This window comes from Vanacampus margaritifer, chromosome 15 (genome assembly GCF_051991255.1).
Source record: "Vanacampus margaritifer isolate UIUO_Vmar chromosome 15, RoL_Vmar_1.0, whole genome shotgun sequence".
Classification (NCBI taxonomy): domain Eukaryota; kingdom Metazoa; phylum Chordata; class Actinopteri; order Syngnathiformes; family Syngnathidae; genus Vanacampus; species Vanacampus margaritifer.
In genome coordinates, this window is record NC_135446.1 from 16,486,914 (window position 1) to 16,504,492 (window position 17,579).

General features: G+C 42.2%; 1 protein-coding gene across 3 annotated transcripts in view; it reads right to left on the minus strand.

Annotated features, from left to right (window-relative positions):
- Window positions 1-14,592, minus strand: part of LOC144034866 (protein phosphatase 3 catalytic subunit alpha) — a 48,234-nt gene extending 33,642 nt beyond the window's left edge. For 2 of the 3 annotated variants that reach the window (XM_077543970.1, XM_077543969.1), the window contains exon 1: window positions 14,238-14,591. In XM_077543970.1, coding sequence (XP_077400096.1) covers window positions 14,238-14,298 — 61 coding nt within the window. In that variant the 5' untranslated portion in view covers window positions 14,299-14,591. Of the gene's footprint in view, window positions 1-14,237 lie in introns of all 3 variants that reach the window. The other variant, XM_077543971.1, reaches the window with a different exon arrangement.
- Between the last annotated feature and the right edge of the window lie 2,987 nt (window positions 14,593-17,579).

Genomic DNA, 17,579 nt, shown 5'->3' on the forward strand with positions numbered 1-17,579 from the left:
AGGTAGCTATACTACGGTTGGCTTTCTTGGATCCGAATCAGTCAGGACCAGTCTGTAAACATCCAGTTTGTAAACTTTATTCTGAATGAAAAATATTTAAAGGGTCCACTGATCTCACTAGTGAATTGACACATTTAATCAGCCGAGCAAAAGGTCAACATCCATGAAAAAAAGCTCCCAGATTTGCAGGTTTGTAGCCAGTATCGCATTTCCTGCGAAAGCCGTTCTGACAGGTCCTGAAGAAGACGTTCCCTGCTGGTTTCGCCTCGCTGAGGTCTGCACCCGCCCCCTCCCTACACAATGCCGTGACACAGGATTAGCTTTCATTAGAGACGGAGCTGTAATCAGCTTTGGAGCATAGCGGCAGCGGAACAATGGAGGAGGTAGAAAGGATATGGAAGATAGGGAACAGGTTTTTGCCTATATGCTAACAAGAAAACCAGCAGCCCCGAATAGCGAGACCGCTTCACCTTAATAAAACAAGTTTTCAGGACAAACGTGGCAGTTCTCTAACTGCAATTTTGAGGGCATCCAGACACTAACAGTATTGCAGTGTCGCCTGCAGGGTTGGCGCTTGCTGGAAATGATTGGCAGCAGATGATGAGAGAAGAGTTTGGCCCAGTTTGTTTAATTGAATTTCTATTGAGTCGAGAGCTTTTACTCATCCTCAAGCTAAAGGCTACTTCCAGTGGAAAGAAATGCAAATGCAGTTATAAGTGAGCCACGTGGGGAATATATTCCTCATCCACTTGCAAGGGGTGAAAAACTAGCGATTCAGAGAGACCGTATCAAAACAAGCTTCATGGTACTTTGACACACACGTGCAGCGCGACATACAGTCCAAATAGAGCTTACAACGAGAGACACAGCTCAATCTCTTTGCTCTGTGGCAACAATGACTTCTGAAATATAGTGGAAAACCGTCTCGGTCTCTTCTTCTGTCTGTTACTTGTGCTCTTCCAGTAGACCTCAGCGCTGCCTGGCATTTTGAACCGCAACACTGGGGACGCACTGGATAGTGAAGATAAAAGCTGTCTTTCCATCTGATATGACCACAAGCTATCATTTGACAGCTTTAAACACGTATTACATAGCAAGGCAGGAAGGGCGGGATTTATAGGCATGTTTGAATCCCCGTCAGGGCAAAAATAAGGCTATTTATTGCACACGCACAGGCCACCTTTGTGAGTTGGCCCGTCACTCTCTATCAAGCTGTCAACTGGTGCTTGTAGTGGGAGGGACTGACAACACAGTTCTATTGGGAACATATGTCCCCCACTAACCCAGCTAGTGGTCCTTGTTGTTTGAATTACATGCTGATGGGGGACGTGACAGCCTGTTTGCGGTTCAGTTGGATTTCTCATCACTAAATCCACCGACATCAGAAGGTTCTAAGGCAGTGGTCGTAGCTCCGTCCCGTGACAGCTTTCTCTGTCATGTCTTTTTTTTTAAATTCTGCCTTGAAGAGAATGGTTGGCGACAAGAACAGCCAATTTCAAAGAAAACAGGAGTCACTATTTTTTAGACTTACAACTTGACAGACTCGTCCACTATAGACTTGACTCTGACTTCTTTTGGGACTCTCGAGCGGCTCAAATGCCGGCTCGTGAATTATCCTTCTCTCTCTCACCCTACCTTTCTCTATGCCCTAGCAACATCCAATGTTAATAGCGTAGAGTTTTGAAATTCGACAACAACACACAAACAAGTCGAAGTTGACTGGATTTGTGGATCCAAGACTTCAGACTTGACTTGGACTTGTGCCCATTGCTGTGCTCATCTCTTTAAGGCACAGAGAAAGTTGAAGTGTTCAAGAAATCAGAGGTCATTAATCAACTAGAGATGCTGAGGACTATGCAAAGTACGAAAGAGATGACAAAGAGGACCGCGTCACCAATGTTGTTCACATTCGGAAGAACCGTTAATGTTCTGAACTGTTATTAGTGAAGATTGAGAAGATTAGATTAGCTATAGAGTACCTTTTTTTTTTTAAATACTTGAACCCCTTTTTTGTGGAATACTTGATATGGCCCAGACACAGACTATACAGAGTTCCCCATGTAAGTTGAGTTTGAGACCCTTGTCCTAAGGGAAAACTGCATAAGAGAGCGATCAGAGCAAGTAAAGATATCTCTTTGACTGCCAAAAACGTTAAATAACGTTTAGTAAAATCCTATGGAGGAGTGCCAAAGACCTTAAAAGACGTTTGTTTCAAAACAGAGGTGAAACTAACCATTTTCTATTGTTGATTACTGAAAAACGGAATAAGGTAGAAACAAACTTTTTTTTCTGATAAAAGATGAGAGTCCAATCTTTCATTTGGTAGTATGTGTGTTTCCATAGTCCAAACACAAAATTTTCTGTGGACCTTGAAAGATCAGTCAAAATGCTTAAATCGGCTGGCACTGGCAACATCCCGTTTCTGAAAACGTCTGGCAGTCAAAGAGTTAACAACAATTTCACCTGACAGCTTTCTCGGAGTCTCATAGTCCATTCTACAGACATAGTCTAGGAGTTTGGTATGACAAAAGTTTGCATTTCTCTACTCCACTATTTTCTGTATTCACAGTTTGTCTCGAACGTAATATGCTTGAACAGGCGTGATCGCACCTCTTAAGGAAGCCTCGTTGGCCGCTGAGTTGTAGACATTTCTCCACTGCAATTACAATACTCATACAGACAGGGTGAGGTCGGTCTATATTTGCACCCACGCTTACTCAACGGCGCATACCGGACCCAAGGATGACCCAAATTAAACACCAGCCTTGAGCCTGAAGATACACTAACACCTGCTTGTCCGAAGAAAAAATAATAATTAAATACCATTCTCCAACTATCACGCTGGTCTGTTAATTGGTGCAAGCCCTACGAAGGATGCAGGAATAGCACCCTCAGATATGTGAGAAAGCATTTCACCAAGGCACGGCAAAAAAAAAAAAAAAAAAGCCCCAAGAGTGCCATTTGATTGAAATGTGCATTGTGCCTCATCGTAGCATACAGTGCATTTAGAGGTTAGCTTTTATTTCTGGCATAGTGACAGCGGTTTTTCAGAGGACAGGTGGTGAGGCAATGGGATGGCGCAGCCAGCCACCTCCTCCTGCCTCTTGCCAAGACAACAAGAGCTCTAAAAATCCCCTGTCCCTTAACCATGGCTTCCTGATCCGCCTTGCCCACTCCCACTTATCGAGCTCATGGCCATGATTGTGTGGGCGTGGCAGGTTCTCCCTTTCCTGCCAGGAGTACCCAACGGCCAAGAACCAAAAAGGGGGGGGAGCATGACAAGGGTGGCCGATAAAAGACTTGTACCTCTAACAAGCAAAGGAATTCTGAGTCAGCATCGGATTAAGTGAACTCACACACCTTGTCTCGCCATTACCAGCTCCCCAGTGGCGCTACATATAACATGAGAAGCTGTGACGGAGCCCCTGAAGTAGCTGCGATTATGCAAGCCCTGTGGGCTAAAAGGGACTGTAGAGTAAATCATCCTCTTCTGCCGCCAGCCTGACCTCCATACTGCAGCGAGAGCACTTTCCAAATTCACTGGCAGCGTATTATGCAGAAGGCACCATCTGTGCAGGCTTTACCGGCAGCCACGAGATTAAAGGTAGTTAGCGTCACATTCGCGACCCGCCGTTCAGTCAGAGGAAGGCGACGTCACAGAGGGCCAGGGCCTTCTTTCAAAAATCCAGGTTGTGGCTGACCAGGTCATTGCGCTGATCCCTGCAGTGAGCCAGTTAGTTTATCACTGCGATTAGGGTTTTTTTGGGAGGGTCCAAACTCTGTCTCTGCAACTCAGTCGTGTAGGAAGTTGCTAACACCACTAGCTTCCAGGGTTGTAGAACTCGAGTCCGAAACATTTTTTTTGTTGCCTCGGACATGACTCAAACTCCTTGGCATTTGACTCGGACCTGGCCATTGAACTCATAAAATATTTTTATCAACACGACCGAGTGCACCTTTGTTTTATTCCTGAAAACAAAGTTTTTCAGATGATCAAAATAGACCGGCATTGACACTGGCCACCCTGTAACCATAGCTACCGGGCAGCAAGCCATCTGATTGGTTAGCCTGGCCATGAGTGCCAAAGCGCACAGCCTATTTCTTTCATTCATGTCAGCCAACAGTGGGGTTATAAAATAACTCGATAGATATCAATCTGCAGATTCTGTAAGAAGACAATTTCGGTCAAATATGGCACCACGTTTAACTTTGTTCGATACTTCTAAAGTCGCCGCCCATCAGTATTCTTTCTATTAAAACCCGTATCCCACTGAGAGGTAAATGTTTGCGAATTTTGGCAAAGGTAGCGAAAGCGCACTTGTTCGCCAAATGTTTGCCGTTCATTCACCTCGAGTTTTAATGGTTTTTCGCAAGGAATTTTCAAGCGGAGAAAACAATGCAAGCTTCATGTCTTCACATTTTTGTATTTATATTAGGGAAAGTTAAATAACATGTTTACCATGAGAAATTTCTAAATTTTAGGGGTCTTGAAAATAATATTTTTCTGTCTTAAGGTTTACTCGATCTGATCTAGACTTGGACCTTTGTGGCTCCAAGTTGACTTGTATTAGGACCTTTGTAACTCCGACTTGACCTGGACTTGGACCATTGTGCTTTGTGACTCGAACTTGACTTGGACTCAGTAAAAGTGGACTTGACTACAACCCTTCTAGATCCCACTGTTCTTTTGTATTTCATCCATGTGTTTGACAAAATAGGCATTACCTCGACTGAGTCTAACTTACAAGTTTCTCGAGAAGTCGTTGCTTGCTCGGCAAGTGAACTACTTTAATTCCCTCGCATGTGGGCAGGAAGAGCCAAAGTTGCAGATGAACTTTCAGCTGATCAAATGACTCAGTCAAACACAGGGATAGAAAATGAGAGCACTTGCAAGGAGCTGCTGTCTCTCACCCAGACACTCACACTGAAATAACCGACCAACCCGACTCCAGCTCCTGATGTGACTCACTAATTCTTCTTGTAGCTGCTGCAGCATTATTTCGGTCTCCTCTTCTGTCCAAAAATGGCCACTCCGGGATGTCACTTTTACTTCTTCTCTTTCTCGAGTGTCATGTAAACATACTTAGGGACTAGAGCAATGACTTGTTCAAATGGCAAATGTGCTCCCACCTACACCCCCCACCCCCACCCCACCCTTTGTGTGCACATGGATCTACTGGTTGTGTCGGACAAGTCTTTTGACTAATAAAAAGAAGACAATATTGCACAACTGACATTTCAACGTGGTTCTTAAAACAATTTCCTTCACTGGCTTACAGACCATACGGTAGGTGCCCTGGTAGTTTGCTGTTTCACAACACATTTTTATTTATTTTCCTTCAAAGCAAATAAGGCTGAATAGAGACGGCCCTGTATGTATACTCCATCTGTTTGGGCTCAAAAGAAGGGCTGGCTCTAAAACAAACAGAAATGAAAGACAGCTTAATGCAGCTCCCAGATAATGTCACATACTGTCTTTAGAAGAAGTATACAAGATGGAAAATCACCATGAATGCGGTTTTGGGGATGGGGGAGTGTTAGGCGAACTGGATTTTTCCTTAGCTGACTGCAACCCGAGCACTGGCTTCAAATCACTTAGTTACACTATCTCTGAGCGAGCCGGCTGATTTGTACTTCACTTTGGCTGTGCCCAAAACTCACCGCATTCCTCCAGGGGGATCGGATTACATTCTATACAGGGAGACGGGGCCTGAACTGAAGCATCATGGGTGTTCAGGTATTACAACATGGGCTCAGAGTGCAAGTCGTCCACTTGACTTTGCTCATTTTCATAAACGTTTGGGTTCGTGAACGGAGTTTCGGAATGGATCGAGTTTGTGATCCGTGGTTCCAATGCATCTTCATTAAGAGGTCTCATTGCTTGCAGTGATACTCATGAGAGAGGGTGTTCCCTGCCTACAAGCTTGACTGGTTCTACTCTGAAATGGAGTGAGACAGCATCGGGGATCAAACAATTGCTGAGTGCAATGCAGGACTCCCCAGCGATGCTTAGACAGGCAAAGAAGAATAATCAATGAGAGCCGAGGGACATACTAACCTCCACACAATCTGGCTAACGGAGGCTCGCTGTAAGGCGGGCTGATGAGATATGTGATTGCCTGGCAACTGTGGAGGCCAACTCTGAATGAGTGGGCTTCATTTCCAGGGGGGTTGGGACACTCTGCTCCGCCTCGGGCTCACGGCAAAGCGCACTTTATCACACGCAGCTTCAGTGCAAAATTCATTTAACTGCAAAGCAGAGAAATTGAACATACCAGGAGTGAATGAGCGTGTGGCGCTAATGAAATTTCACATCAAGGGCAGAGCAGCAGATAAGCACCAAGTCCTGCCTTGACAACAACAACACACACACACATATATACACACCTCGGTCACGATTCTGCCTCTTTTCAGCCTCTGCAAAGTTTGTTTTGAGCGTGTGGGCCAGGTCCTCATCCCTCTTCCTGCCACGTGGGCAGCAAAGGCTGAGTGGCCTGGCTCAAATGTTCCCAGCCCTCTACCTTTTCTCATCTTACAGGACACTCAAGTCATGAGCACCATCCAAACGATGCCTCAAACGTAGGGCTGAACAATTAATCAAATTTAAATCGACATTGCAATGTGATGGAATGCAATTTTTAAATGGTAAAGGCTGCAATTTAAAAAGAAACTGCCGCTTCATTTCGCTCGGTTTGCAGGCTTTATATTTTAGTCCTTCATTTATATAGTGCCTAGCAGAGGTGCAACGATTAATTGGCAACTCATCGATTATCAAATGAATTGATAACTATTTATGATAATCGATGACTTATGTAGATATATTTTTTAGTTTAAAATTGCCTTGTAATTATTTTCTAATTTCTGTAGCCCTCCATGAAAGTGGACTGATTACCTTTTATTTTGAACCAAAATAAAACAATTACTTTTACTTTGGAAAAAAAAAAAGATCAACAATTTTGCCCATTTTGCTCACATTACAGACCAAATCAGTAAACTGAATCATAATTTTAATTCGCGCACTGTCAATTTGAAACAATGTCCTGATTTTGAAAAAAGGGATGGATTCATCGATTAATAAAAAGAAAAAAATCAGCAGATTAACTCTTTGACTGCCAGACGTTTTCAGAAAAGGGATGCCGTGGGTGCCAGCCGATTTTAAGCATTTTGACTGATCTTTCAAGGTCCATAGAAAATTATGTGTTTGGACTATGGAAACACACATACTACCAAATGAAAGATTGGACTCTCATCTTTCATCAGAAAAAAAAGTTTGTTTCTACCTTATTCCGTTTTTCAGTAATCAACAATAGAAAATGGTTAGTTTCACCTCTGTTTTGAAACAAACGTCTTTTAACGTCTTTGGCACTCCTCCATAGGATTTTACTAAACGTTATTTTAAGTTTTTGGCAGTCAAAGAGTTAACCAATTACCGGAGTAATCGTTAGTTAATCAATTCAATGCTTAAGAAGTGCAGTCCATGTGGAAGTGGATAAAAAAATTGAAGTCATAAAGTCCAGATTTGTTTGCATTATTGTTGTAATCTGATTTATGACTTACTGATTTACGTTTGGTAGAATTTTGTGACAATGTCGTAAGGAACAATTAAAGACTGCAAGTCAAAGTGTTTAGTAAGTTAACACCTGCAATTGAAGTAGATAAACTTCCTTTCATATGAATTTAAGGCTATAATTTGCCTTTATTTTAGCGCAAGCCAAAACTACAAGCCCAAAACATTTATGTTGACAAATGTACATGTGAAAAAAATTATGGTATAGTAAATCGCAATATTAAGGAAAAGCTCTATTGTACTTCAGTGGCCCATAGGTGAGACTTTGGGCTCTTGAGGGTTAGTTAATGGGTCACGTTTATTTGTAATTTTTCTTAGTTTTTTTGTGGCTTCTTTGCAGCATTTACTTCAAAAAGCAAAACAATGTCACGCATGGTGTGTTGCTTTGTTTTTGTTTTTACTGCAGTTAATGCCTGCCTTGGCCATTACAATAAAGAGCGCTTTCTGTTGTTTTCATGTCAAAATATTCATCCCCATCCCACCCAAAAAAATCTAAGAGCTGTCAGCCGGCATCAAGAAATGCAAATGCTAAAAAAAGAAAAGAAAAAAGAAATCCCAAGACCGCATCCCGTCAGGCTGCAACTCTCCAGCACCACGTGGAACAAGAAGCTTCAGCGAATGCCAACCAAAGTAAATAAACCTTGAGGCCTGCACTCACCTCCAGCTGTATTTGTATAGCTGGAGTTTCTCGTGTGTCCACACAATGAGGTTAGTGAGCTAACGACACCTGAAAGACAGGAAAACTTCTCCCTCGGGTTGTCATTTCAAACAGCAGGTGAAGCAGGGAGAGGGAGGGGGTGAAAAAAACACAACAACACTGTAGAATGGTGAGCATTACCCAACTATAATTAGGGCTTTTCTCAATTGGCCACATTTTTTGCTCATTTGCTTAATGGCTGTGAGATATAAAATATACAAAATCCTTGCTGTTAAAAACTGCAGCCTCATCTAAATGCCATTAAAAGCCCTCGATGCCATTAGCAGATTAAAAACAAAACTAGTCAAACTCCAAAGAGAACCTGCAGTGGAATGCGGTGCTACACGCCCCTCCAGGACAAATGGGAATAGCGCTACTTTGACAGCTGATACGCTGTATTTAACAACCTGAAAGGAATGAAATACAGAGGTGGGGGTGAAGAAGGGGGGGGGGTCCGTGGCTTCAAACCTCTGCGTGCTTTCACCGACAGAAATCCAATAACAGGTTTGTCATTTGACATTTCCTCAACACGACTGCGGTGACATGCAAGTGTGAGATCAAAATGAAAATCCGGTTCCAAAGGAGCGTGCAGGGGCTTGCCCATGTTCTGCTCACCATAGAATTACAGGGAAGGTATGTTTTCCCCACATGATAATATGGGCAAAGTCAGAGGTGCGTGTGTTCTGAGATGACATAAACAGTCGGACAACACCAAGGTGTGGCATGTGGTTTGTTAATATTTGAGATTGAAAAGCTCAAGATGGCATGTGTCGAAGAAAGGTGACATACTGACCTAATTCCATCACATTAAACGTTCAGCCTGCTGGTTTGCTTTTGGTGATTGAATCTAAAATGTTCAATAAATTCCCTTTTGTTTTATGTCTTAGTTTGATAGTAAACGCAAGCACGCTTTGTTTATTTTTGTTTGAATTTTGAACAAAAAACAACACAAAAGTTCCCAAGTTTTAAATTGAACTCTTAACTGCTGACTCGCTGTGACGAATGCTTGCAAAGATATTTGTCAAAATGCTAAATATCGGCGCCGCTAATGGGTCTATCCCTCATTCAGCCCCCCCCCCTCCCTACAAAAAAGATCTGTCAATTGATCGATTATCAAAATTGTATTCTGCCAATATCAGAATCAGCTTAAAAATATATATTTCAGCCCACTATAAAATGTGTTAAGTCTGTATTTCAAAGGCAAATTTAACCAATTGTGGTAGAGTGTCCGACCTGAGACTGGGAGGTTGTGGGTTCAATCCCCGGCCGGGTCATACCAAAGACTATAAAAATGGGACCCATTGCCTCCCTGCTTGACATTCAGTATAAAGAGTTGGAATTGGGGGGTTAGATCACCATGTGATTCCCGAGCGCAATCATTGCTGCTCACTGCTCCCTCAGGGGATGGGTCAAATGCGGAGAACGAATTTCGCCCCCACTTAGTTGGGTGCGACAATCAGTGGAATTTACCTTTACCTAACTTACTACAACCCTGAGATTGACAGCCGTAACCCAAAGTGTGAGCGCACAAATCCACACAACCGCATTAAACCAGCGCCTATCCCGTCAGGTGAGGAAACAGATTTACTACTAGGACTTGAACCCGCTAGCCGGCGGTTGACGGGTTAAGCCTCTCCTCTGCCCAAAAGTGCACTTCGGCGTGGTGTACTGTACTGTACTGTACACACACATCGTCTTGATTGACAGGCGGACTACGAGACAGAGGCATCTACTGACACGCCAATATTGTCTCCCTTCTACACGCTCACAAAAAAAAAAAACGAGGCATGTTAATGTCTCGCGGCCATGAGATGAAAGTTGCCGAGGGTTGCGTCTGCGGCGAAGACAATCGCAGATGTCAGAAGCGCGCATTCAATCTTCATCTCGTCATTCCACAAACCGCTCCTTCGGCTTTTTGTCGCCACGCGTTCGTTCATTCACGTGAATTAGCAAGCGTCATGCACAGAGTCGGATTACAACCTCAGAGCCGAGCCGCCTTTATCCCCCTATATGGAGCTTAATCTGGTCAAATCCGTCGCTTTGCCATGCCCTAAATCCACAACAGAGCCTAATTCCTCCTTAATCTAATGAGCGGCAAAGGTTTGAGAAAGATGCACCTTCACAACACATTGACGCAAGTGAGAAGTTGTCAGTGTCTTTCATGTCGGTACCAATTATGGGACACGAGAAGTGTCAAATCCAAAGTCGTATTGATTGAGTCGCATTTCCATTTTCATTATTAAACAAACGCATATCTACGGTTGCTTCCATCCTAATTACTTTAGACCAGTGCTTCTTAATAGGGCCCAACCGATTAAATGGTTAAATTATATAATTGACCTTCAAACATTGGGCCAAATGTCCGATTATTTCCCCCTTAAAACCTTATCGAAGAAAACCAAAGTTTCCGACGCTGTGAAAGTACCATGAATGCACAATTTTTGCTTGCGTAGCATGAGCAATTAGCAAGTGTGTAGCGTATGATATTATTCTGGTTATTCTGTTGCATTCACCGAACCCTTATTTAATTATTGAATAATACCCCCCCCCAAATTCAACATACAATGAAAACAACAGAGGCCCCAGAATTGAGCCCTGTGGAACACCATACCTTCATTTATACTTGTGAATTCATATTGCACATTTGTCCGACCACTTTTTCTTTTTTGCTCGACATAGTTATTAGTATGTAGGATTACAATAATTCAAAATTCACAGCCCCAAGTCAACTACTCAGCAAATTCCCTGCAGCACCTAAACAATGCAGCATGACCACCTGCAGCCAATGAGGGCCAAGTGGGGCGTGTTATCACAAACCATTTGAGTCGGATGTGTGTCTAGAGCTCCGCCGAACCCCTGGGGTACAATGGAACCCAGGTTAAGAACCACTGCTTCCGGGTTAAATGTCAGTACAAAATGCTATGGTAAGCCTCTCTTGGCGGAGGAGGAAAAAAATGGAGGATCAATCGCAATGCGAATACATCCCAAAGTAATCCCAGTCCACTTCTAACTATAAATACACTTTCAGAATCTATTTTAAGCTAAAAGACAGAATACAAATATGCACTAGGTGCTAGACACACAAGTAGAGGCGTCCGCTGATGATGAGGATCAAATACGTGGCTCTCGTTCACGTTCTGGGCTAAAAATGACTGCGGTTGGCTGCCGGTTTTCACTCACTGCTGCAGTCAGCACCGTGAGCTCTCAAACACACGCACCGACACGCACGCGCCAGGTGGGCTCCCGGCAAAAGTCAAATTGTCACATGTGATTTGGCTCTGCTCGTGGTGATGCGGACCCCGGTGCGCCTTAACAGAAAAACACCATTGCTGCCATTTGGAATGCGGCAACTGCCAAATGCGTGTTTAGCATCCAGATTTAGTTGAAGGGAGCAGTTATTAGGATAAAAGTCACTATACATCAGTTAGTTTTGGGTTCTTCATTATAGCGACTTTTTAAATGTTTTGACCTTTGCTTTTGTTTTTATCAGTTTTAATTAGTTTTAGAGCAAGTTTGTTTTCGTGTTTTTTTTATTTTATTTTGGGGGAAATGGTTTTTGTTTTATCAGCTAGTTCTAATTAGTTTTTAGAGGGTTTTTTTAATGAGTTTTTTTTGTATTTATTGAATTTAATTTTTTAATATTTGGTTAAATTATTTTGACTTTTGTTTGTTTTTACCAGCTAGTTCTAATTAGTTTTTAGAGGAGTTTTGTTCATGTTTTTTTTGGGAGGGGGTTAAAATGGTTTGGGTTTTTTTGTTTTTGTTGTTATTTTATTTTATTTTAATATTTGGTAAAAAAAAAAAATTACTTTTATTTTTGTTATTTTAATCAGCTAGTTCTAATTAGTTTTTAGAGCAGGTTTGTTTTTGTTTATTTAGTTAGTTTTTATTTGGGGGGGGATGGTTTGTGGGGTTTTTAGTTTTAGTATTAAAAAAAAAAAAGTTTGGTTAAATTGTTTTGACTTTTTTTGAAATCAGCTAGTTCTAGTTAGTTTTTAGAGCAGCTTTTTTTTTGTTTTTGTTTTTTTTTAAATATTTTGGTTAAATTGTTTTCACTTTTGTTTTTGGTCAGCTAGTTCAAATTAGTTTTTAGAGCAGGTTTGTTTTGGGGTTTTTTTTGGAAAATGTTTTTTTTTGTATTATTTTTATTTTATTTTTAATATTTGGTTAAATTGTTTTGACTTTATTTTGTTTGTTTTTTATCAGATAGTTCTAATTGATTAGAGCAGGGGGGTTTGGGGGGGTTAGTTTTTTTAGTTTTATTATTATTATTGTTATTTTATATTGAGTTTATATATGAGTTTCGCCCCAAACGTAACAATTTTTTCCAAATATAAGATTGGATCTCATCAAAAGCACATCACTGGGAAGGTCAAATTGTGCGGTTTCCTGCGCTCCACCTCATAGTGATGAATACATCTTGAGCAACTCAACTAACAGGAAGGGACACAAGCAAGAAACGAACAGATGATGCAAAAAGCTGCTTGTTGCATTCTCAGTCACGAGGCTACTGAGCAGTGCCAAATGGATTCAGAGTTGGACCGAAAGAAAGCTTGCAGCGGGGCCAGATAGGTGGCGGACAAACAAGGAACTTCACACCTTTAGCCTGGAGGAATTTTGGAGAGCTGCTTTGTACACACAAAGCAAAAGCACCTGTGTTGTCACAATAAACGAAACACACGCTTTTCCAAATGGAGTCAACAATTCCGGGTGCCCAAGTAGCTAGAAAACAAACACGTGACACGGGAAAACATCTCGTCAAAGCATCTTGAATATACTGTTAAATCTCTTCAAAAGCCATACTTGTCACATCTATTTTTAATTAGCTTTCAAGTTGCTGGAGTCTGTCGTGGGGGGTGATCTTTTGAAATATTCACAAGGAAAAAAGCAACCGAGACATGATGTGTCTGTCCCTTTGACGTTCAGAGGTGGAAAAATTTGGAATGTTTTCAACTGAAAAATCCAACACACTTTTCATGACGGGGCTTATTTGTTTTTCTCAAATGAGTCTATCCTATAGAACTTTTTTCCCCCGCGTTTTTTTGTTGTTGCATCAATTCAACTGACATTGTACTGGGGGCAGTATAAGACAGTTGTACTGTGCATGAAGACGTTCAAAGCACCTCAGTATGCTGCTGAAATAACCGTCTTTCTCTGCAGATGATAAAGAATATGCCTTCCATTACCGCAACACAGGTGCTATTCATTAGTGTTTTGCCTTGTTTAGTAGTATGTCAACACACGTTTAATTTAGTCTACTTTGACAACAAACTCAAATTTGGAGTGGAACTAATCAGTTTGAAGCCTCTTTTTTCTTCCCAACTGCTGCTTGTTGTCAAGTGAGCGGGTTAGATACTGTACACACACAATCCCCTCTTGTAGGGCAGATTGTAGCAAAGTGTGGCACGTCACACTCAGTTTGTGGCTAAAAAAACAAGGCAGAAATGGGGAGGGGATGGGGATTGGTGTGTGTGTGTGTGTGTGTGTTAATCCTTGTCAGCATGAGAGGAAAACTCGCATGCAACTGGCTGCATTGCTTCTGTGCGCACAAACCGATTGTGATCTTTATTGCGTTCTTCTGCTAGATTGCAAAGGTGGAATGTCAAACACAGACAGGATCAGTGTAAATATATTTTTTTAAAAAAACAAGCAACGGTAGGGTGAGAAAATAAGCTCTAGTAAAAACTATGGTTGTTGGTGCATGCTAAATGAGCTTCCAACTCGCCCTCAGGTTGAATGCACAATGTGTCGTACTTGCAGGCTGCAATGGTGGCTGGTGAAAAGGTAAATATGGCTCATACGGAGCCCGTTTGTGTCTACCCACTAGGAGTGAGGCTCACTTCCTCGTACGGAGCCGCCGTCACCTCTCGGCTAACACCCTTCTTCCTCCACAGCCAGCCAACCATCTCGAGCGTGAATCCACTCGAGGCGGGGGGTGGGGGGGAAATGTCAAAGAGCAAACAGAGTACTCACATTTCACCACCCTGTCCGTCGTCGATAACTTGGGCTCGTCATTCGGCTTGTTTTCGGACATTTCCAATGTGAAAGAATATTGAGCTCGAGCAGAAAGTAGGCGGAAAACGCTTGGCCGCGTCGCTCTCGCCGGACAAGTCTCTTTCTTGGTGGTTCCAGCCGAGGAAGGAAAGACAGCGCCGGGGTCTCAGTCGCGCCTGTCAGCGGCCAAAAATACAGCGACGAGGTTTACAGGTTTTCGGTTTCACTGCTCCGGCTGCGAGGTCTGATTTACTGTTACTCCGCTTACAGTTGCCTCAACGCAACGCGGAGAGAGACGGAGACAGAGCGGCAGAGGCAAGAGAAGCGCACGCAAACCTGCTGGTCCGTTGAGCCCGCCCACCCGGAAAAATAAACAGCTCCTATTGGTCCTGAGCAAACAACGCCACGCCCATTGTATTGCTTTTGTAAAAGATACGTTTTACATCTTAAAAAAATAACAATTGTTACAAAATAACTTTCTGATAAGCAAAAAATATCTTATTGAGCCACACACACACAATACTACTAAGTATTTCTCTCAATCTGGTTGTTGTTGTTGTTGTGGGATGACATCTTGTAGCATAGCATGATATCGTAGCCAGAGATTTCCGTCTTTAGATATATAGTTAAAAACTATTGTGAAGTGAGACCAATGTCGTGATGTCGTTGATTTTTGTTTAACGAATAAAGTTTTCATTAACGCACAGTTTTTAGCGACAAAGATGGAGCTCCACTTTGCGCCTGTGTAACGGTAGCGCCGTTCAGACAAGGGCTAATAGTCAGAGCTAACATGGCTGACCTTATGCTCTTCCACAATCATCGTAGTCTCAGACCAATGCAGATGTAAGAACACTAAATTAATTAATGCAAAGGGCTACAAGTTTGATACACACTTCCAAAATCACTAACTTACTCAAATTATTTTTAATTATATTTTATTAACAGTGATATTAATCTATGTGAAGACACACTAAAAAAAATTAAAATGCTGCTTGTAATGGGCAAAACTTCACGTTGATTGCATGTTAACGTGGAGTTGATCAAGTCCGCACTCGAGATTCACTTTCAACGTGCAATGTGACTCAATAAGTCATCAGATATGAGAGTTAGAGAAATTAGCCAATTGGCCGTCCCCAAACCTTTGCTTCTAATTGATCTGCTGCACGACTTGGAAAGACGGCCGGTAATTCAATCTGCCTTGTTTATGTGCACCCCGTGGAAATGAAGAGATGGCAGATTCCAGCCACTTGATTTGATTAACTATCTTTTGCTGAAGGGACAAATGCTGGGCAATCCTTTAAACCTATTTTCCGTTCATTCATCTATCCATCCATCCATCCATCCTTATGCAATGACGTGCACCGCGTGGCTCCAAATTGTAATGCATTCTTGTTGCTTCCATTAATTCCTGGCTCATTGTGCTCAAGATTGATGGCTTCATCAGCTTCTGCCATTGATCCTCAACTCTGCTAAAAAGGGCACAGCAATAAGTTCCCATGAGGCCAATAAGTGCCTCCAAGCTCTCTTTAATTTACTTTCCTTTCTTTTTTTCTTTTGAGATTGCTAAACATTGCAGCTGGTCAACTTCATACAGCTCATTGCTCATTCACTTCCTCGCAAGTTTCTAGCTGGCTGACTCCAAATAAAAGTGCAATACTAAAGTTATGTTCAATGGAAATGGGTTTTTTTGTCCAATCAGATTTCAGCCTGTGTTGCCATGCCAATGTAATCTGCCCGGGGCTTTCAGAATCAACAGTGCTTGTCCATGTAATGTTTACTATTTTATCAATATGGGCTGTTCCTTCAATCAGATTTCAGATTTGTCCTCCCAGGGCCAGCAAGCTGGTCTTCAATGATGTTAATACTTTTCCATCACTGAATCACGATTGCAAAGACATAACCGTGTTTACACAACCCAAGTAATTATGAATCTAACTAAAGCTCTAAAGCTATCAGCTGTTCCTGTTGTATAAAAGCCTGCCTTTTCATCCTCATCTTCTCTCCAAACTTTCTCTGAAGCATCGGCTCATTGAGGATTGCCCCTCCGGGGAAATTTGGACAGTGTTGCAGCTGTAGCAGATGTATTTATCTCCCCTAACAACAGTGCTAATTGAGAGCGAGAGTGCAGACGGAGCTGGTTTGATCAGACGGGGAGTCAAAGAAGTGCATAGAGAAGACAGACCAGACATTTTTGGACTGTGGCAGCTCCGGTTGAATGGCCCATTGGCAGGAGTCATCAATGTGGGTGTTTATTTATTTATTTATTTATTTTATCTCTGCAGTTTCATTAACTGATCCGCTAGACTCCAATTAATCAAGCCATGATGCATCTGTGATTTGGGGCGTCAGCGCAGCAGTACTGTCAATAAATACGAGACGGATCGGTCCCCTGCTTCACGCGCCGGCTGAATCACTCACAGAACCTGCGTCACATCCACTAGTGACTAGTGGGCCCTGGCACCACGCTTCTTTGTTAATTAGCTGTGAACTGCTCCAGAGGGGGAAACTGAATTATTCAGTTTAGAGCACAATAAGCATACAAATATAGCAACGGCAACAAAATTGCTTGGCGGTTGATTGCACAGGTGTCAAACTTAAAGCCTGTGGGCGAGAGCAGGCGCGCCGTTTTATTTTAGTTATTGAATTTGATTTTTTTTTTTATTATTATTTTTCAATCAAGAAGAGTGTACCATGTACCACATTTTGAGAATCACTGATGTATTGTAACATGCGGTGGGTAGAGTAGCCCAAAATTTTACTCAAGTTAGAGTAGTGTTACTTCAAAAATAATTTTACTCAAGTAAAAAGTAGTGTGCGGTAAAACTACTCTTGGAAGTTCATTTTTTCTCAAAAAGTTACTCAAGTAAATGTAACAAAGGAATTGGAAGTCCACAGGCTCACTTTATTAAAAGGGAAACAAAAGCAGTGGACATGTCCACGGAGTCAAATACAGTGATGGCCAAAACAAAAAAGTGCTGCATATGCACAACAAAAACAAGGAAGCGCCACCCAGTGGCGCGATGCCACACTACAAATTGTTCCAGTATATATATGAGGTGATTAAACATTTATGATTCAGTCATAAAGACCCTAGAAAGGAAACCCATAACTACAAAGTGAGCCGCCATGAAAATGAGTTTGACACCGTAGCGATTGTGTCCTCTACCCTGTGCTCCTTTGTGTTGATCACCAGTCCAAACACACGTTGTGTCCTTATTTAACATTTCACCGCCTGGCAACAAAAATGGCCGAGTGCCACTTGGCATTTACATGGACTCTGCACTCCTATCAAGATGCTAGCATGTGCTCTCAGTCGCGCAG